General features: G+C 31.6%; 2 protein-coding genes across 3 annotated transcripts; both read right to left on the bottom strand.

The window, feature by feature from the left end:
* Positions 1 to 6,741: 6,741 nt before the first annotated feature.
* Positions 6,742 to 10,566, bottom strand: LOC129916009 (tryptophan--tRNA ligase, cytoplasmic). The gene is made up of 5 exons (XM_055995764.1): positions 10,277 to 10,566; positions 9,981 to 10,209; positions 9,733 to 9,915; positions 7,022 to 7,601; positions 6,742 to 6,956 (listed from the first exon to the last, which is right to left on the bottom strand). The coding sequence occupies exons 1-5, from the start codon at positions 10,410 to 10,412 to the stop codon at positions 6,852 to 6,854; spliced, it is 1,233 nt and encodes a 410-aa protein (XP_055851739.1). The 5' UTR covers positions 10,413 to 10,566; the 3' UTR covers positions 6,742 to 6,851.
* A 2,346-nt stretch (positions 10,567 to 12,912) lies between these two features.
* LOC129914447 (ATP synthase lipid-binding protein, mitochondrial) lies at positions 12,913 to 17,734 on the bottom strand. 2 transcript variants are annotated; one of them, XM_055993708.1, is made up of 4 exons: positions 17,602 to 17,734; positions 16,832 to 16,930; positions 14,259 to 14,463; positions 12,913 to 13,630 (listed from the first exon to the last, which is right to left on the bottom strand). In XM_055993708.1, the coding sequence occupies exons 2-4, from the start codon at positions 16,877 to 16,879 to the stop codon at positions 13,467 to 13,469; spliced, it is 417 nt and encodes a 138-aa protein (XP_055849683.1). In that variant the 5' UTR covers positions 16,880 to 16,930; positions 17,602 to 17,734; the 3' UTR covers positions 12,913 to 13,466. The 2 variants fall into 2 exon arrangements, with proteins under 2 accessions (XP_055849683.1, XP_055849684.1); XM_055993709.1 differs by lacking the exon at positions 17,602 to 17,734 and adding an exon at positions 17,407 to 17,509.
* Positions 17,735 to 20,465: the final 2,731 nt, after the last annotated feature.

The following is a 20,465-nucleotide window of genomic DNA, read 5'->3' as shown; positions in this document are numbered from 1 at the left end:
TTACTCTGCGTTTGCGTTTGGTTTTGGATATCAAAAAATGAGTACGATCTAAATACTTTAATTTTAATTGTATTTTGTTTTCATTTTTATCTCAGCTTATCGAGCAAGACGCAAGTGTTTTCTAATAATGTATTAATGAGTATTTGTAATTCAGGGGATACAAACAAAGAGGTCTGAACTCTCTTTGGAATATTGTACGTACACACATTCAATTTAAGATCTTCCAGCATGTAGGTATGACAAATTATTTTAAAACGACTTTGGAGTTCTGGTTAAATGGAAATTTAGTTAAATTCTCATATTTCTATAAGGATCGTTAAACCTCTGATTGTAAAACAAAAATAATGTGAATTTTAATCACGATACAGTGTTGGTCAAAAGATTAAACCACCTCTGAATTGCAGGCACTATATAAATAATAAGACAGTTTACAAGGGTTTTGTTGCCGAAACAAAAAAATACTTTTCTGAAAGTTTTCGATGTGCTGAACTCGAACCCAAGGTCAAAAAAAAATTAATCAGCTCCCGTTTTTGAAATATTAGCGATAGAAAATACAAAACACGTTTTGTTGACTGATTAGACCTTATTCTTTTATATAAGGAAAATTGTTTGAACAATTGAAAAATTTAGTAACAACGGTTTCAATAAGAACTGTCAACTGTGTTCTTGCCCGAGATATCTTATAGAAACCGTTACTAATAAATTAGTCCTGATATGTCTTTATTTTTTAAAATGCCATACGAAATAAAGAAACATAATAGCTGCGTTCCTTTGTTAAGATTTATCTACTGCTTAGTACTTAAAGCTGTTTCGAACTAATTTTCAATAAAATAATAGTTTTAAGTACTAAGCAGTAAATGTTCAGTGTTTTACCACAAAGACCGGAGAATATCGATACAGCATTGAAAAATACATTTTTGTTTGTGAATTTAAGATCTTTAAATAAACTAACCTACAGAAGATTGTACCAGGGCTACCTTTGCACCTCTAAAGATACGGTATTCCTCTTTTTTCACCAAATCCACTTTCTCTCCACTTTTTAAAAATTGTCAAAAAATCCCTCTTTTTGATATTTTGGTTCCTCTTTTTTTAAATTATGAACGTTGATCAAAAAAACTGACATTTTTTTTGGAAAATTAAGGAAAAAGTGAATTATACGTTATACCTACCACTTTCAATAATAACTACTCAAAAAAAATATACGTTACTGTTGTTTATATTGATTTGATTTGATTTTTATAAGGTTATTTTTGATACATTTTTTTAAGAAACTATGCACAGGTAATGTTTTTGTATTATTCTTATTATTTTCATACAATTTTAATTTTAAGAAATTGTGTTAAAAGGTTTGTGTTATGGTTCGGGAAAGGCCCAAATGAGGTATTTCGCGTGACTGTCGACTATTATTATATATTTCTATTTTCACATTTTTTTATTGGGGCCTCTTTTTGTATCAAAATCCTCTTTCTTGGCCTCTTATTGAAAATCTACAAAGGTAGCCCTGGTTTGTACCACGTTTAGTTTTTTTTCTTCTCATGAGCCTAGTACATAGATCTTGCCAAATTTTAGCTGCCATACAGAATTCTCTCCAAGCGTAACTCGGCTTAAATTCTTGAATAGATTTTAGCTCGGCTAAATTTTGGAGGTAATTTTGTATGGGAACTAAAATTTAACTTAAGTTGCATAATAGGCTAAATACTTTAAAATGTTTAACATTTAAAAAAACATTTTAAAGCCTTCAATACAAAAAATCCCTTTTTATCAGTTAATGTTCATACCAAATACAAATATGTACCACACACTATTATGTGTGTCCAAAAATGATGTCCAACTCCGACTCATACAGAGTTTATTTTGTGGTTGTTTTTTTTTTATATTGTACCTTTTCTTATCTTTCAAACATTTTTGTCGGCGGATAAAAGTGAAACTCGATATTGTTCTATTGTTAATTCGAACGCCCTAAGCCGGACTCGTGCCATACATTCAGTTTAAAGTTAAGGTAGTCGGCTTCTGTTTCGTCAATAGGCTCTTGTGTACACAACACATCCCAAGAGTTTGCTCCTAGCCTAGATGATGTTTGTTTAAAAAAATGCAAACATTATTCAATGATGATACTTTTGAGATGAATTTAACGAGACATTCATCAAATGATGTAAAATGGTGCATCATTACAAATCGATCCGATATGCGATGCACTAAAATAAACAATGCCAACCAAAAGAAACATCATACTCAAAAAATCTACAAATGAGCGTACTTTTGTACTGAATGGGATAGAGGTAGATAAACGTTTTATCTTTATGTAAATAAATGGATTGTCAACGAACTTTACTTAGGGTATGTAGGTAACAGCTTTTTAGAGAGTATTCTAATTAATTAAAAATACGTTCCGTTGAGTGGTCAAAGTATATTAATGACACTAGGAATCTGCAAGTTTTTTTTTATAACTGCTAATGTTTGTTCAATTAATACGTTTCAAAAAAGGGTATTTTTTTCATATTTATTTAGTAGATGGCGTTTTTTCAATTTGAAAAAGTAAAGATTCTTGTGTGCAGCATCAGCATCTTAATTTTAATCTTCCACTGCAACCTGCAAGTACCTACCCTAACTAATTATAAGAGGATTGATTAATTGTACAAGGGTCGTTATCTCCTTTCTCGTTATCCATTAAAATTCTTGTTTATTAGAATTAAAATAATATTTTTGCGAAAAAAAATTAACTGTTTTAAATTTTGTAAAAAAATCATTTCTATTCAAGAAAAAAGAAATTTTTAGAAAAAAAAATTTTAAAATCGTTAAAGCAGTTTTTTTTTTAAATAATTTTGTAAATTATACAAAAATTTTCTACCATTTTCCAAAAACAAAGTTAGTATGCCATTTTTAAGAAAATTTTATTCAACAAAAAAAAAAAAAATTTGGATAAAATTCATCAAACGCATTGATTTTTCAAAATAAAAATGAACTTTTTTTTCAATCCAAAAATGTGTTTTTTTGAAAATCAAAATTTAGTTGGAGGGGCAATTTGAAAAAAAATTGACTTAATTTGGAAAACAAATTATTAAAAAATTTGGAAAACAAATTATTAGAAATTTTGTAAAAGACTAATGTTTTGGCTTTACAAAAAGGTATAGCACGTTATCGTAAGTATAACCGTTGATTTTTAATAATTTTTTTTCCAAATTAAGTCAATTTTTTTTAAATTGCACCTCCCCGCTAAATGAAGGAGAATAGACCCCCCTCCCATACGATTTTTTTTCTTGTCTCGACCTAACCTACCCGCTCTAGCTTTTTGGCACATTACTCCTGAATCACCCTGTATAACTTAAATTTTGATTGAAATGCACTATATTGCTTACGAGAAATTCATAAATAAAAAAAAACGTTAATGTTAGTACCCAAGGTACAAAAAATATTTTTTTTAAAGTTGGATCTTATGTGTAATATGATATAATATAATAATATGATATAAAATAATAGCCATTTAAAAAAAAGGAACTTTTCTATTCCCGTTATATTACACCGTTAGTTTTGGTCCTAAAAAATTTTCAAAATCTCTTCTATAAAATACATTGCGAACCCGTTTTTATCACAGATGCAATTTTTACAAAAGTTTATTTAAACAAATTACCAAAAAAAATAACAATTCTCATAAAAAATAATTGAAAATATGTACCTTATTTACTTTATTTTGATAAAATTATTAAGCACGCGGAGAAAAAAAAAAAACAAAGTGGAAAAATTGATGTTTTTAAAATAACGATTTTCAGTCTTTTATATTTTTTTCAATTTTCTTATCTAAAAAATGTAAGAACAATATGTTTTAGTTTGGATTCTACATGAAACACGGTACATATTAAGATTTATAAGAAAAAGATTTCCCTTTTGAATTGAAAATATTTTTTTCTTCAGTTTGGCTGTGAAAAGTAACAAAAAAGCACCAATCTTATGGTTTGTTGACAGTTTAAAAAAAGAATCTACAAAGCTATTTAAGCTATTGTTTGCCTAAATATAAGAAAGTTTTTTTAAATTTGTATTTGTTTATAACAAAATAATTTTTTGTAAGCAATGATATATACATTTTTTTGTAATTAAATTGATCAGAATATAATTATATAGTTATATTATGTTTTTTCAAAACACTGTACAAATTTCGTTGAAATTTTGCAAAAACACTTTGGGCTTTAATCTTTAAAATTATGTAAGAACCCGATAGAATTTCAAAATAGATTTTCCAATAACTAAGTAAAACCTCTAAAATAAATAGGTACGTATAATATTATGTCAGTTAACCGCAATGTCTTGCAATTATTTGTAAATTATATCCCGTCATTAAAAGAGTTGCATTTGCCTATTTTTGGGTAACATCTATTTTTGCTTATTTTTTTCGGTTTTACTTAGAGGGTCACTATGGCGTATACGTATTTTTTAAATTGTTATTTCGTTTAATGTAATTTGTTGTGACGTATGTTGACGTTTCAAATGTTGACTGGAAATACATCGCAAAGAAGAATGCGGAAATTAAACGATCATGAAAAGCTAATTTCGATGTAAAATCTTCGGATTGGGTTCGATATGCCGATTTTTATAATCCTGTTTTTAAATTACTGTCATTAAAATCCCGCTTTTTTAATCCTGATTTTTCAAAATCCCGATTTTATAATCGGGAAATAATGCAACTAGAAAAACATTTAGCCGTTACTTGATCACAGATTTGTCTCTGGGGGTCTATTACGTAATACGAAACGAGCGGCAAGTCAACGATACTGAAGTAAACGATAGTCACGACAAAGAGCGATTATGTAAAACGAGAAAGTCGTTTGTTAAACGATTATCGTAATACGTAGTCGGATTTCAACGAAAACGAAGTAGTTTCAACGATAATCGTTTTACAAAATAGGGCCCCTGTATTATGTGTAGTATCTATTAATAAAAAAGTGTTCAGACCAGGGTTGTAAAATACCATTTTTTTAATGCTTTTCATTGCAAATTTGAAAAAGCAAATATTTATTGCAAATACAAAATTTTGTGCATTGAAAAAAAAAACTTCGAATGTAAATATGTACATATTTTTAATGTTCTTCGAGTTTATTTACAATTTTAACAGCAGATACATTGGCGCAAAGTTTTAAACGATTTTGTAAAATGCTAAAGCCATTTTAGTAAGTTACTTAATCAAAAAGCAGACTGATTTTTACTTGCGATATAGGTACTATATATCAAGTTATGCATTCGTACAAAAAAAAAGTTGAGATAACATTTTTCCATGACATTACGATGGTAGACAATGCCAAAAAAGTGGGTCCCGGAAGTCCGTCTGTCTGTCTGTCAGTCTGTCAGTCTGTCTGTCTGTATAAGGAGCTACAGCCTAAACGGATGGACCGATTGATGTCAAACTTGGTATGTAGCGTTATTTGGCGACTCTCCAGAGGGGTTTTTGGAATTAATATTTTTGGACCAAAAATAACGGTACTTGTCATATACCGATTTTAGTAAAATTGAAATATCTCAAAAACGCCTCCAACGATTTTGTTTAAAAAATTGAAGTAGTAGTTTTAAGCTAAGGTCTATTTTCTAATGAAAAAATTTTTGTTTGAAAATCATTATTAACGGTACCTGCCATAGAAACGTTTTTTTTTTTTCAAATCCGATTATCTCCGAAACTGCTTATTCGATTTCAACGAAGAAGAAGCATTTATATAATTTAAATATGAACCAAGAATTAAATTTCCAAAAAAATAATTTTTTTTTTTTTTTTTTTAATTTTGAAAATTTTTTTTTTGGAAAATCAAATTTTCGAAAACGGGACATTGAATTTTTTTGAAATTTTGTTGTAAGTTGTTGATTAGTAATTTCTACAAAATGGCATACCAATTTTATTTTAAAATTTTTTTTTCAAAAAATTATTTATAAAAAATTAGTTTTTTAAAAAATGGCTCTAACGCTAAAAATGCATCTTAATATATCAATCAAAACTGGAGGGCAATTTGATTTCAGATTTTATTTTATTTTTTTTTTTTTAAACGATATTTAGGTATTTTTTTTCCAAATTTCTATATAAAAAGTCTTAAAAATTTAAGCAACTTTAACCCTTTGTTGCCCGGAGCAATTTTTTTCTCAAAAAAATTAAAAAAACGTTGAAAAAACTTTAAATATTTCTTGAATGTCACGCCAGAAAAAAATATATCTATTGCACTAGTAAATATCATTATATTAGTTAACTTCTGAGCTAGGTAATTGCTGATATATTTAATTGGGATAAAAAGTAAAAAAATAAAGTTTAAAAGGTGGTTTCTTATTGTAACCACCGGAAAACAAAGGCTTAACTCTAAGAGCAAGTTCGTGCGACCCATTCGTGCATTTTATATTACTTAGTAAACTACTTAAATCGGTTTAGCATTTTACTTAATCGTTTAAATTTTAACGCAATTAGTCAAAATTGTAAAAAAAAATTTGTTTGTAAAGCTTGCTATCTCGAAATGTAATTGCATGGAGTTAATCACTTTTATTTTGAGCGACATAAATATGAGAAAAATATCCAAGAGAAGACAACAACAAACACATCTTCCTTCGTCAGTTTGTACCTTGACACAAGTTTTATAGATTTATCATCATTTCATAAATAACTGTATAATCCTTTGGAAAGACTTTTCTTTTAAATGTTTGATTTCATTTCATTTCAAAAGCTTTAATTTATTTAATGCATACAAAAAGACGAAAATTCACACAAAAAATACAGCTAAGTGAGATGTAATAAATAAATGGAAATTATTTTTATAAAAATAAACATTTTGCATACAAAAATGCAAGATTTTCAATAATTTTGCATTACATGCGAGCGACTTTTGATTTTTTTAACTTCCAAACTTGAGCTGTCTGATTTCCATGAACTGATCCAAAACTTCATCCGTAACGGCTTTTCTCTTTGTCTGATGATCTTCAACTATTGGTGTTATAGTCTGCAAATAAATTTATACATAATTATTTTCTGAACAAAACACAAAACTGCATATTTTCAACTCACCTCAATTGCCAACTTTTTGATTTCCCCAGTAAGTAATTCGCCTTTGCTGTAAGCAACTCGTATTTCTTCTAATTTTGCATCATCCTCCAAAAAGAATTTTAGCAATTGATATGCAACATCTACATCAGGAATACCGCCCAACTTGCGATGCTCTTCCACTGTAGCTCGACCACCGGAAAATGCGTATTTGTTGATTTTGTTTTTGATTTGTTTCGCAGTGTCAGTCAGAGATAGTGTTGAATTTTGTTCACTAGCAGACATTTTAGATTTTGCTCCTTGCAACGAAGGGAAAAATGCCGAATGGATGAGAGCACATTTTGGAAAACCTAAACGAGGTGCAACATCACGTGTCATTCGGAAATATGGGTCCTGATCAATGGCACATGGAATAAGTACTGGTACTTTTTTGTCACCAAATATAAAGGGGAAAGTCGAAGAGAGAGCTGGTGCTGCTTGTGCCGCTGGAAAACCTATTTTTCCAATTATGTCTGAATCACCAAAGCCGAAGATTCCTTTAACTTGATTAAAGGTAACACACCTTTGTATACGAATGATGTTCTGGTACATTGCTGGACATTTTCTAGAAATAAAAAAAGTAATTTCTTGTAGATTACTTGCAGATATTGGCATACTCTACTTTATGACCAATAACCCTTTGTTGCCCGGAGCAATTTTTTTTTCAAAAAAAATTAAAAAAACTTTGAAAAAACTTAAAATATTTCTTGAATATTTCGCCAGAAAAAATATATCCATTGCACTAGTAAATATCATTATATTAGTAAACTTCTGAGCTAGGTATTTGCTGATATATTTAATTGGGATAAAAAGTAAAAAAATAAAGTTTAAAAGGTGGTTTCTTATTGTAACCACCGGAAAACAAAGGGATAAATAAGTTGAGGCCGTATTTCCTCTTTTCATGTTTTCCAATTTTTTTAAAATGAAATTGGCTTTTTAAGGCACAACTACACATATTGCCTTCAATGGAAACTGCTAAAACGTTTTATAGAAAAAAGGAACAAGTGTAATAGGTCGATAATTGGAGGGTGGACAAGATTCTCCTTTTTTAGGGTCAGGCTGGACAAATTCTGTTTTCTACCACTCGGGAAGAGAACAGTAGAATAGGACAGATGAAAAAATTTACGCATTGGTTTTGCCAGCGTGGAAGAACACCTCTTCAGAATGATGAGAGGGATACTATCCGAACCATCAGATTTGTGATGGGTAATTCCATGAAAAAGTGCACACGAATTTTGAACAAATTATGCAGACTTTTTTACTTTTTTCAATAGCAAATTACTATTTAAAAACGGCAACTCTTTATGCAAGTTGCAAGAATAGACAAAAGAAAACAAATTAAGATTCTTAATTTCATAGAAAAATTGCATACTGCCGGACTTTTAAAACTCGTGTCCGATTACTGTAACGTAAGTTACCATCGGACTTTTATTTTTCCCAAGCAAATGCTTAAAATAAAGAAAAATGTTTCACTTAATTATGAAAGCAATAGTTATTCTAAATTCATGGACAGTATTTTCGTATCAATTTATATTTAAATTGACGAAAAAAAAAATCTATTTATGTATTGGGTTTTTTTTTGTGAATGTAACGTGAGTTACCATGGAATGTCAAGATCTTTCACGACTCTTCCCACTGTACAAGTGCGAAAGAAGATTCGTCCCGTGGAATTGTACGCTCTCGTATATGGCAGGAGTCATATCACTAAAGGGCAGAGTAGAGTTGGCAGCAAACTACTAACTCTAACAACATTAACAAAGGAAGTGTCATTGAAGACGAGCGTTGGAACCGTCGGCGTCGACGTCACTACCGAGCAGGCATAGTGACCAGATTAATGTTTTGAAGATACCGATGATCGTCCCAGTTGGCTTTCTCTTATTTCCAAACTGTTCGCTTTGGTGTTTTTTTTTTTAAGTTAAAATAGCAATGGCCTGAGGTTCTTAGAGACGATATCACACTACCAGTGTAATAATCAGGGTTAGAGGTAAGAAAAAAGTCTAGGCTCTTTTCGACTCGACCTTTACATTCGAAATTCGAATTCGCTTGTCAACAAGCCGAGTAAGGTGGTTTAACTCAGTGGGCCCTACCAATATTCAAATTTAAAGCGCACTTTAAAATTTATCTGAATTTTGCATATTTTACCATACCAAAAAACCAATTTAAATAGTCAGTTTAAAGGCTAACTTTCGGTTAAATTTTATAGTTGGAAAACTCAACTATAAAATTTAACCGAGATAAATATTAAAGTGTGCTGATTATTAGTAGGGCCCAGTGAAGATATAAACAAAGCATCCTTCAGGTTTGTATGACCAGAATAGCAAAGTTACGAAAAATTGTGTACATTTAAATCACCCGTAATGACGATTTAAGTTCGAGGATATACAAAAAAAAATCCCTTTGGATGGAGTCGGACCGAGCTTTAAGTTTGTTAGAAGTTGAATTACCGTCCAGACTGCGTCTCCGATACTGCCACTTTTGCTCCTTAAAGAGCTAAAACCAAAACTTGAATGTTATCTCTAACGACTTTGTATTCGAAATTGGAGACTCCTAGATCTGCAGCGAGCTAGTTTAAAGATGTGTCTTTGAAGCGCACAGCGCTGTATATGTAACAAAGTATATAAGAGACAAAGAAGGTACTAGCCAAATGACTTAAGATCTAATTTAAATTTAGAGCCAACGAACAAAAAATAACTTACCCCATAAACTCCAAATTATTAAAAATGAATGTTTTATTCACATCGAATCCGATAGCAATGATATCCTTAGCATTTTCTCTCGCCATTTTGATGGCATCTTCGATTTTCAAATCCTTCCACAACACTTTCTCGTCATCAGTCAATTGAATAACCAAAGGAACATCGAATGTCTCCTGCAGCCATCTAATAACAAAATTTAATAATTTTTGTTTCTATTGAATCATCCAACAACAACTCAAATAACTTACTTTGTAATAATAAAAGGAATTAGATGACCCAAATGTAATGAATCAGAACTTGGACCACGTCCAGTATAAAGATAAAACGGCTTGCCTTGTTCCTTCAAATTAAGAATGTTATGAAGATCCCGATGAGAAAAGAAGATGCCACGTCGAATGAAGTGATGTGCAGGTTTGCCAGTAACTTTTTCAAACTTTTCAATAAGTGCATCATCGATTTTTGATGAACCAAATCTTTCTGCGAAAGCAAATTGAATGATTTTAACAATCAATATTTTGAAGTTGTATTAATTTGAGAAACTCACTAATAAGTTTGTCATAATCGATGCCAGTGTCACTTTTACTGGTTACATTCCATGGATCAACAAAGTCATCATCGGCTTCGACTCCGTTTAGGGTAATTGCTTCAACAGCTTCGGCTACTTTTTCGACTTCAGTCATGTTTGTGGAGGATGGTTAGGTTTTTTTCTTATAATGGATTAATACTTTGTATATTAATGCAGCAGTGGCAGAGGAGCACCTTGCCTGCCGAATTTGCTGAAGTGGAGGTTCGTGTATCGTGTTGGTTAGCTTTTTTTACGATATTCGGCAGCGATGAGTCAAATGTCAAAAATGACAATATCGTAAAAAGACATGTTTATTTTCTAGTCGTGTTCATATTTGTGCCCGAATGAAACAAGTGATTTGTTAATAGCTGCGTTCCTTTTTTAGATTATTATATTAATCTTAGTTTATAATATAATAGGGGTATTCATGCAACGGTGTAAAATCCGTGTAGACCTTTGTAAAGTAATAGATGTGGTAAACAAATTGTCAAACTCATACAAAATTTGACACATTTGCCACTTTACCACGTTTACCCAGCGTTTACATCGTTTCATGAATATCCCTAATAATATAAGATTTTTCCAAGCACAGATTTTCTCTGGCTTATAACCAAGTGGAATTTCATTTTAGTAGAAAGCTATATCCTTTTTTTTCTCATACGATTGCAACAAAAAAAATCGTTATTGAAAAAATCATAGAATGTAAACCCCAACCTAATACTCATAAGTACAGGTGCTTTCATAAATGCATGGTTGCACAAGTCTAATGAATGCAAAGCTTTCATTAATGCAAATGACAAATGTCAGGTGTTCATAAATTAATGCAAAACGCAAATATTTGCAGCGCAAATAAAAAATTTCACATGCCTTCTAAATTTATACTGAAAAATGAGACAACTATTAACGAAAGCTTTGCATTCGTCAGACTTGCGCAACCATGTATTTATGAAAGCGCCCATCATGTAAATGATGATTGCAGTCTTTTTTAATTGTTTCTATCTGCTAAAAGCTTTCAAAAAGAAAGATGAATCAAAACCAAACTTAAAAATTTTGACAAATGACGCTAATCAGAAAAAATGTTCATATATCCAAAGTAAAATACATGCGCAATTATTTTTTCTGACATTAGTCTGAGTAGCAGAGTTGGTTGCTTTGTTTACCGCGTGTAAACAAAGCAACCATGCAATTATGAAAGCACCCGACCTTTAACATTTTTCGCTTAAGAAAATTTGAATCCATACAGTGGCTTTTGGGAGTACCTACCAACGGCAGGCGCAACGTTTTCTGTCGTGTTGTTGCAAATGTGAACTCTGAAATGTTGTAATTTTGTAACGCTTTAAATTTTAAAGAAATCGCCTTGTTAACCGTCTTTTCCGATCAATGCAGCAACATGCATTTGGAATCGGCTAGAGTTAAATTTGATAGTTGACAGTCATATTGCACAATTTTGTTGTTGTTTTACGGGTTTAGCTCATAGAATAGGATCAATTTGACTGTCAACTATCAAATATCACCTTACACGATTCGGCCCACGGCCATACTCTATTGTTAACCTTGGCAGATATGTATGACAAAACAAAACATTTCTCGATATCTACAGCTCTTCTCTGTAGTTGATGTCATATGCTGCGTTGAAACATGTTTTACAAATGCGTGCGTAATATGAATACTTGGTCGATGGTAAATTTTACGAGGTTTCTTCTACTGCGCCGTCCCTCTGCGATGCAGTCGAAAACTTTCCGGGTCGGTGCAATAGCCCTGTTCCATTGGAGGTGGTAGTCTACTAATAGTAGATGTTTTGGTTAATCTAGTACTATCATCTACTCATGCTCTTTTTCCCGAGTAGATCCGATTTGTATTGAATTCATTGAAAGTGCATTCCATTGAAAATCGCTAGTAAACTACTAGTAGTGCGTTGCCACCTCCCAAAGTAACAGGGCTAATATTCGGCCCTAGCGAGGTAATCCGTCGGAGCGGATTTTGTCCGATTTCATCCGAATCGGACAGTTTTTACCTGTCGGAAACACACCTCGAAGCATATTTCGTAAGGAATCGGAGAATTTCCGCTCCGACGGATTACCTCGCTATGGCCGATTGTTTTCCATGCGCTCCACATTATCTAGCCATCTCAGGCGATGCACTTTTACTCTCTTGGCTAGATGTCCTTGTACAACCCGTACAGTTCGATGTTGTATATGCCTACATACTTCTCCAATCACCATTAATGCATACCAGAAAAGGGATCAAAAATTGCCCGAAGGACTTTTCTCTCGAAACAAGATGTTTTCATCGGCCTTCGTTTAAGTCCATGCCTCTGCACCATATAGCAGCTTTTTTGTATAAATTTCATTCGTATTCAAATGTTCAAGAAGAGGAACTGTTTGTTAAGACGTACCACCATAATATATATAAATACTCACTTATTAAAAAAGAAGCACCAACTACCTTATGACAAAATGAAAACTTCAGTTATTAAAAAACAAGAAATTTTCGACTTTTCTCAGCATTTCTTTATTTTTTAATCTGATGAAGACAACAATTTGAACACATGTTCTTAAGACAAATGCATAAGGAAGTTGAACAGAAGAAGGAACAACGAATACCACCAAGCCAAGTACAGAAGAAAAAAAAAATTCTTTATTCGTAGGTCGTATCAGTAATTATTTTCTTTTTTTATTACACTTTCGTCCTTTAATCGTTATAATTAATTTCTTAACTTTTTTTTATCTAACACACATGCATCATTTGTTTTTATCAATTTGAAAAAAGCGCCTTTTTTAATAAGAGCGAGTCACTTGTTTTGAACAATTAGGACGCTTTTTTCTTTATTAACAAATTATAAAAAAAAAAAAACTAACGATCAAATAAAAAGAGAATTAAATAAAATATTTTTGTTTTTTAGATTTTTTCCTTTTTTATTTATACTTATTAATCTGTACTTTTTCGATTAAGAACTGTAATCACCTCACAAATATTTCTTGATCTTTACTTTTTAAATTGCAATGAGATGAATTTTACAGTTTTATCCTCTTCAGTTTTAATTGATTTTAGAACTTAAGATTGATGTTGTAGTTGTTGCAATAATTTTTTGTTGATGTTTTGGATGTTTTTTAAAAACAATATAAGGTTGGTGGTTGTGTAGTGATGAATATCTGGCGACATAAACACTTTAGAAAGCGAAGAGCAGCAAGAAGGCCATCATAAGACAGAAAAGACCCATAGCTTCAGAAAGGGCGAAACCCAAGATAGCGTATGAGAAAAGCTGTTGCTTGAGAGATGGATTCCTGGCATAACCGATGATCAGGGAACCGAATACTGTTCCGATACCAGCACCTGTTTTTTTTTAAGGAAATATATAGAAAAAGAAACAAAAAATTATAAATAAAATCATACAATTTAAAACAACAATGTCCACGGAAATAATGATGAAATGTCTTTTGTTGTGTAAAATGGATCTCACTTTTATCAAATCAATCATCGTTTTTAATTAGTTTTTCAGTCAGTCACAGATTAGTCTGAATCGAGTTCTAAAAGTTCAAAAACAGAACGAATTCTATTCTTATTTTTTAGCGAGCATATTGCACTTAAACAGCTGGTCACGAAAGATCTCAATGCAATTACAAAGGAGAACCTTTGGTTGCAGGATTTCTTGTCCCTTCGCCTTTTAATCATACAAGTTCCCTGCTGGGGAATTAAATTTAGCTAATTTCGATATCAACAACAAGACCTCAAAAATTTAGCTATTGACCAATTCTCAGACCTTCCCGAGGCAAAATATTGAGTAATCAGATACTCGTATGGATGCCCCAGATGCTAGGTTGCAACTGACTTGATAACTCATGTAAAAACAACAACAATGAAATGAAATTAGAGAGAGAAAAGACGTATGATGTAAGTGTTGTGGTGTTGAATAACGATGTTTGAAAGACAACAAACAAAAAAAGAGAGATATTATACTGACCGGAACCAGCTACACCGACGGTTGCAGCACCAGCACCAATGAATTTGGCAGCCGAATCAATGTCACGGGTGACTGGAGAGGTCTGGAATGACCTGACTTGTGGCAGTAACGAGACAGGGGTTGTGTTCTGGGCAGCCAAGGTTTGGCTTTGGCTGATAACTGCGCTGCTGATTGGTCGCAAGTAAGCCCTGGATCCAGCAAGCATCTGCAATATAAAATTTTTATTATGTAATAGTTGTGTATTTTTTTGTATTAAAATAATAATTTCTATTTCTATATTTTATTTTTACTTCAACATTAGGTTCATAATTTGAAAAATGTGTTTTTTTTTTAATACGCTGACAAAATAGATTTATGAAAAAGAAACGCAAGCAATTGAATTCAGAATCATATCGAAGAATTTTAATACGTTTTTCTTGTTATATGTATGTAATTATAAAGGGTCTTGAAATTCTCATTGTAAGAAACAATTCAAAGCATAAACATGAGGACTTTTTTCCACCATATATCTGAAAATGAAGTATGTATTCGAATTTTAAAGAAAATTTCCAGAGTGATGTAGGTATACAATACATGCATACAAAACATGTTTGAAGACGTAAATAACTCTGCTCATGTTCAATGGAGAGAAATGCAGAGGAAAATGTAGTTCTAAAAAAACTCGCGATATTCGTCAACATTCGATTGAAGTTGAAAAACATTTTTCTTCCATTGAGTGTTATTTTTGGAAGTGTCAATAAGGTAGATGGGAAGAATAAATAATTAGCTTGGTAATTGCTTGCGTAGCACGGCAGTTAGCTCGCCGGAATATTTGGATTTAAAATCCAAACCTTCCATGCCGATCTTCATGTTCTTTTTGCTTAATATTTTTTTTTGTTTAATAAGAATAAATCACATTAAATCTTGGCGAATCTTTTGTTTTTTACTTTTGGTAATCTTAATAAAAAAAACTCTTGGAGAAATTCTTTGGAAAAAAGTGTTTATAATCAAATATGAGTTCACTTTTCGCTTGATTTAAGATTTAAAAAACAACTAAATTCTACGGAAATTTTTTATTGAAAGCACCCAAAATTTTGCAGCATATGTTCCTTCAAAAAACTTTATAAAGTTACTTGTAAAATAGTTAAGTTATCCTCTAACATTCTACTTTTTCATATGCGTTATCAGAGTTTATATGTTGAACAGAGTTGTTCTGAACTGTTTCGAACAGAAATGCATAGCTTTTTGGTGTGCAGTTCATTCTAAACTGTGATTTTCTGTTCTCACTTTGAACTCAGAACAGGTTAGAACAGATTCATTCATACTATCTTGTCCTGTTCTGATCTATGTCCTCGTTGAATATTATGTAGAGTTAAAATGCTTACGTTGCGTTTGAGCACACGTCTATTCACTGTTGCTATCGCAGATCGATTTTCTAAGTTTCTATAAATATAATTACTGCAATAATTCAAAGTGAATATTTAATTGCAAAAATAAAAGCAAATGGAAAATTAAGCAGTGAACCGGAAAATTCTCCGATTTCATACGAATCATGATTCGAGGTATGTTTCCGACAAGTTAAAACTCCCCGATTCATATGAAATCGGACAAATTTCCGCTCTGACGGACACCTCACTAGGGTCGATTAACTAAAATGCTCAAGTTGTTTGCAATATTTTGTGATTTCTTTCTATGGACAGATCAATTCAGATCAAGTATTCAAAAACTGTAAGCAAATGCTTCAATAAGAACCTTTTGTCCCAATCACCGACACCATTAATTCTTAAAGCAAAAAAAAAAAAAAAGAATGGTAAGTAGTAGGTATACCATAATCACATAACCGTTACGTAAAAGTTAACTCCACGTGATAAAAAACTCAATACATACAAAACAAGATTAGAGAAAATAAAATTAATCAAAAAGAATTATCAAACAAATCTTGAAATTATTTTTCCAAATCCAATCTAAATAGATTTTAAACTAAAAAAGTGTCTCCACCTGATGTTTAAGGTTATGTAAGAAAGATACTTCATACAAACAAATTAGAAGGTTATTGTAAGGATTCATTTTATTAAATATAGGTACAAGGCAAGTGTCAATGAACTTAGGAAAATCTAATATTTATATCAAGTTCAATAATGTGATATCCTTTTAAGGCAGGTAGTTAAGCTACCACTTAGGTATTGTGAGGTGATAACATAATTCTCAATGTATACGCCTACCAGCTTCTATTACCGTTATGAATGACCTTTGATATTTTAAGCAAAAAACTTCCTTTCCAAGGTTCTTATCAAATCAAATATGTAATGAATATTTTTTTGTTTTTAGCATTTCCTTATTCGAAATTATAACTTTTTAGGTTAATTTTCCACAAAACAACCATCGGTATGTAGAAGAAAAAAAAACTTCATTCTAACCTAAAAATTATGTAACTTGACAACACTCCCAAGTGCACATGCATCGATTTCTTATGTAATTGATTTCTCTCTATTTTCTCTTTTTCAACAAAAATCTATTCTTAAATCAATTAAATAATATTTTAAATTTAACTTTAAATTTAGAAGAAAAAAAATGCTTAACAAAATTTTACTTACGGCACTCCTGGCAATTGGGGCAATGCGAGATACTGTTGACACGAACATCTTCGAATGTATTTTTTTTTAAAGTGGATTTGATAAGCTAGCGCAACAACTCTGAAATTAGAAAATAATTTATATTTTTAGTTAGATATATTTGTTTTAAATTAAATAAACAAATTAGGAATAAAACATGAATAAATCGTTTGATTTTTTTTTTCAATTTTCAATTCTCGGCAGTGGTCGTTTCAACGATTGTAGTTACGTAACCATCTTTTTTCATCTTGTCATTGAGAGCGGCTACATAACTTGAAATTTTTTTGCAAATTTCTACCAACTCCACATAAATGACATTTTGTTAAACTTGACATTATTTAAACAAAATAAAATATTAAACACTTTTTTCAAGTTTAATCGAAACATAAAAATGTACTAAAGTTAAATTGATAGAAAAAAGTTCATATAAAAAAAGAACCGGAGACAAAATGGCCGCCAAGAGCTTAATATGGAGATGGCACTGACTGACGAAAATTTTCCATCTTTTTTTTTTTTATTTCAAATAAGAAATTTAATAATTATTAAATAAAAATCACCAGAAATAAAAATTTCAACACAAAAAAGAAGTTTTAATGGATTTTACAACACAAAATGTAATAGCCGATGGTAATTGAAGATATGAAAAATCAATCGATTTTAATTTTTTCTCTTGGAAAAGAAAAAATGATTATTTAACACTTTTGTATAGAAAAAATGAGGAAATATATATAAATTTCTTGAGAAGAACTCACTTCGAACGAACCCTTACAACAGTGGTCGACTTGCCGAATTGAATCAAGAATGGACAAGGTACAGAAAAATGGAGATGAAAATTGCAGTACAGCCGGCTCACGTGGTGAATTTTTTGGCACGATGTTGTTCGGTGAGTTCTTGGACGAAGTTTCGACGAAAGATTTCGATCAATAATGAGGTGAGTTTTTGTTGTAAGACAGTTGCTCTCAAACTTTTAGTAATTGATCGAATATTTTTTAAAATTTCAATTTTTTAAGTAGTTCGTTGTAGAAGTAAAATTAGCTTGATCGTCGATTTTGCTCATTTATAAGTTTCTTATCTTGGGATAATAAAAAACGGCTATTTTTTACAACGACAAAATTAAAAATACCTATAATGATGCCGAAATCTTATTTTTTTGGGTTAAGCTAAGTATACAGTTCTTCTAGCAAAAAAAAAAAACCAATGCATTTCTTATGGGAAAGATTTTTTCCCAAAAAAAATATTTTTTAACTCACCCACAGCTGTAAACCAAAATAAAAAAAATTATATACAACATCATTTTTTTTTTCGCAGCCCATTGTTTTTGCGAAAAGAACTTGAGAAAAAAAATATTTTCACTTTTGTACTTTTTCAAAAAGTGTAACCGTTCGCGTACACTAAAACCGAATAATCGGCCGACATCGGGTCGGAACTACTCGGACGATCGTCTGCATACACTGCTTCCGGTCTAGGACGTCGCTGCCGGTCTGTGAAACTTGAAGTGCATATAATAATTGTTTTCAATGGAATATTTTGAAGAAATTTATATTTTTGAAAATTCATACCGCCAATTTTTGCAAAGAAAAGGCTTTTAGCAATATCTATGTATAAATCAACCCGACAACGGACGAAAAATCCAAACACGTTCGGATTATGCCGGTTGATCGGTTATTATCGGGCGTCAACGTACGTCAACGGACGATGTCACTTTCAGTGGTGTACCCACTCTCTTTTCTTTCTATGTGCTTGCCCAACAAACATTATCCCTTCTATAAAGCTTTACAGGAACAACATTTACACCTGTAAAGCTTTATAGGAGGAAATTTGTTAGTCGGGTGGTTCTATCGGCCGAGTTCGGCCGACAACGCCCCACTATAATTCGGCCGATGACGGATTTGGTGTACGCGAGCCGTAAGGTAAGTAGTTAAGCCTTTAGAACTCTGATATGTTCACCACAGATATTTTTTTTAAAGAAAAATTTTTTCGTTACCACTTATTTTTTTTTATCAAAAAGAACTGTATGCTGTGCCTACGTTCTGTAAATCTCGCATCGAGAAATTTCTCGCATGAAACACGCAAATCGGAACAAAAATAATGTGAATCGACACAAAAATCATTTTCTCACATTCTTTTGTTTCTATAAACAAAAGTTTATCGCCTTCAATTGAAACATTTCTGAATGAAAATGCTTAACAGACTGGAAAAATGTGAATAAAAACTGCCAAAATTACTCACAAGCAAAAAGGAAGCGAGAAAGTAAGACATTTGAAAAAAATTTGGTAATCTTGCGTGAGATGTTACTTAAGAAAAAGTGTTCACGGTTATTTTTTTTTGCATCACTTAAATTTTTAAAATAAAAAAAAGAATATTAAAGAAAAAAAAAAGGACAAATTTCATGCCCTAACCGTGACTTGAACTCGGTACCATGCTCCACTCGCTGACCGACTGCTCTATACCTTCGGACTACCGAGTCATGGGATATTTAATGTAAAACTATAGGGGTATTCACGATCTGGTGCAAGAACCGTATTAAAAATGTAAAATTTTATTTTTTTACAATAGATCGTGAACGTAAATACTGAAGCATGAACGAATACCAGCTTCACTACGTTTTTTTTTTGGGGCTATCCCTCCGCCGTTGTTTCTTCTTTTTTTCCATTTTTGATAGTTTAATTCTTTGTTTTGTTCGTTTTTATTAATTTTTTCACAAATTATTTTACAACAAAAGAAACAAAATAGGGACATGAGTGGCGACGACCATTACAAACAGAATAAATAAGATAATCTGTATATGAAGGGCGATGCAACGGAGAGCTCTGTCATCTGTCAAAAACAATTTTACTCTATTGTATTTTTATGTTGCAAAGTTGCAATAGGGTTAGGGTATAGCAAAAGTGCAAGACTGTTGTAAAATTTTGATCGGTATATTTTGTTGTTCTAGTGTTGTAAGATTTTACACTTTTGCACTTTTGCAGTGATACTAGACCAGTTGCATCGGATCATGAATACCCCTTATGTCTATATGACCTTTGATGGCCAATGGTAAAAATATTTTCCGTTTTTTTGACAGTTTCCAATATATTCCAATGGTATACAAAATTTCCAGGGTTGCTTCTCACATCGAGATACAGAAACAAGTTATTTTTCCAAATAGAGAAACGTTTGGAATTTTTGTTTCACAATTTTTCGATGCGAGAAGTTCTCGACTAAGTTACAGAACTCAGGCACTGGGCATACAAAAATTTTTTGTAGTTTGTTTCCAAAAACAAATAGCGCTAGAAAGAAAAAAAAAATACTTTTGTAAATTTCTCACTTTTCACTTCTTGGGCCATTGTAGTTAAAGGTAGAACTATAATTGACTGAAGCATCGGATGAAACGGAGGGGAACAGCGCTCACAACCACACTCGACGGATGAAAACTTGTGAAAAAGTCAAAGAAAACAACAACAAATGACATTAGCTTACGACTGCATCCTCCAATTAGTTCTGGCTTGAGGCTATACTCTTTTTCATCCATACGTATTTGTTCATTCTTCAACTCATATATGCCTTATCTCTTATTTTTCTCCATATCGACGTACAAAAGCCAAGTGTTGATCAAAATAGGAAATAGTTTTTAATT

Source organism: Episyrphus balteatus, chromosome 3, assembly GCF_945859705.1.
Source record: "Episyrphus balteatus chromosome 3, idEpiBalt1.1, whole genome shotgun sequence".
Classification (NCBI taxonomy): Eukaryota; Metazoa; Arthropoda; class Insecta; order Diptera; family Syrphidae; genus Episyrphus; species Episyrphus balteatus.
This window is presented reverse-complemented; position numbering and strand designations above follow the sequence as displayed.

What these genes read in the sequence shown, in the direction of transcription:
- LOC129916009 (XM_055995764.1), bottom strand. Translation starts at nt 10,412, where the DNA reads ATGACTGAAGTCGAAAAAGTAGCCGAAGCTGTTGAAGCAATTACCCTA. An exon ending in AATAATTTGGAGTTTATGGG is followed by an intron (nt 7,602 to 9,732) that starts GTAAGTTATTTT and finishes TTTTATTTCTAG; the next exon opens with AAAATGTCCAGCAATGTACC. An exon ending in TCAAAAAGTTGGCAATTGAG is followed by an intron (nt 6,957 to 7,021) that starts GTGAGTTGAAAA and finishes ATTTATTTGCAG; the next exon opens with ACTATAACACCAATAGTTGA.
- LOC129914447 (XM_055993708.1), bottom strand. Translation starts at nt 16,879, where the DNA reads ATGTTCGTGTCAACAGTATCTCGCATTGCCCCAATTGCCAGGAGTGCC. An exon ending in CCCCAATTGCCAGGAGTGCC is followed by an intron (nt 14,464 to 16,831) that starts GTAAGTAAAATT and finishes TTTATATTGCAG; the next exon opens with ATGCTTGCTGGATCCAGGGC. An exon ending in CGTCGGTGTAGCTGGTTCCG is followed by an intron (nt 13,631 to 14,258) that starts GTCAGTATAATA and finishes AAAAAAAAACAG; the next exon opens with GTGCTGGTATCGGAACAGTA.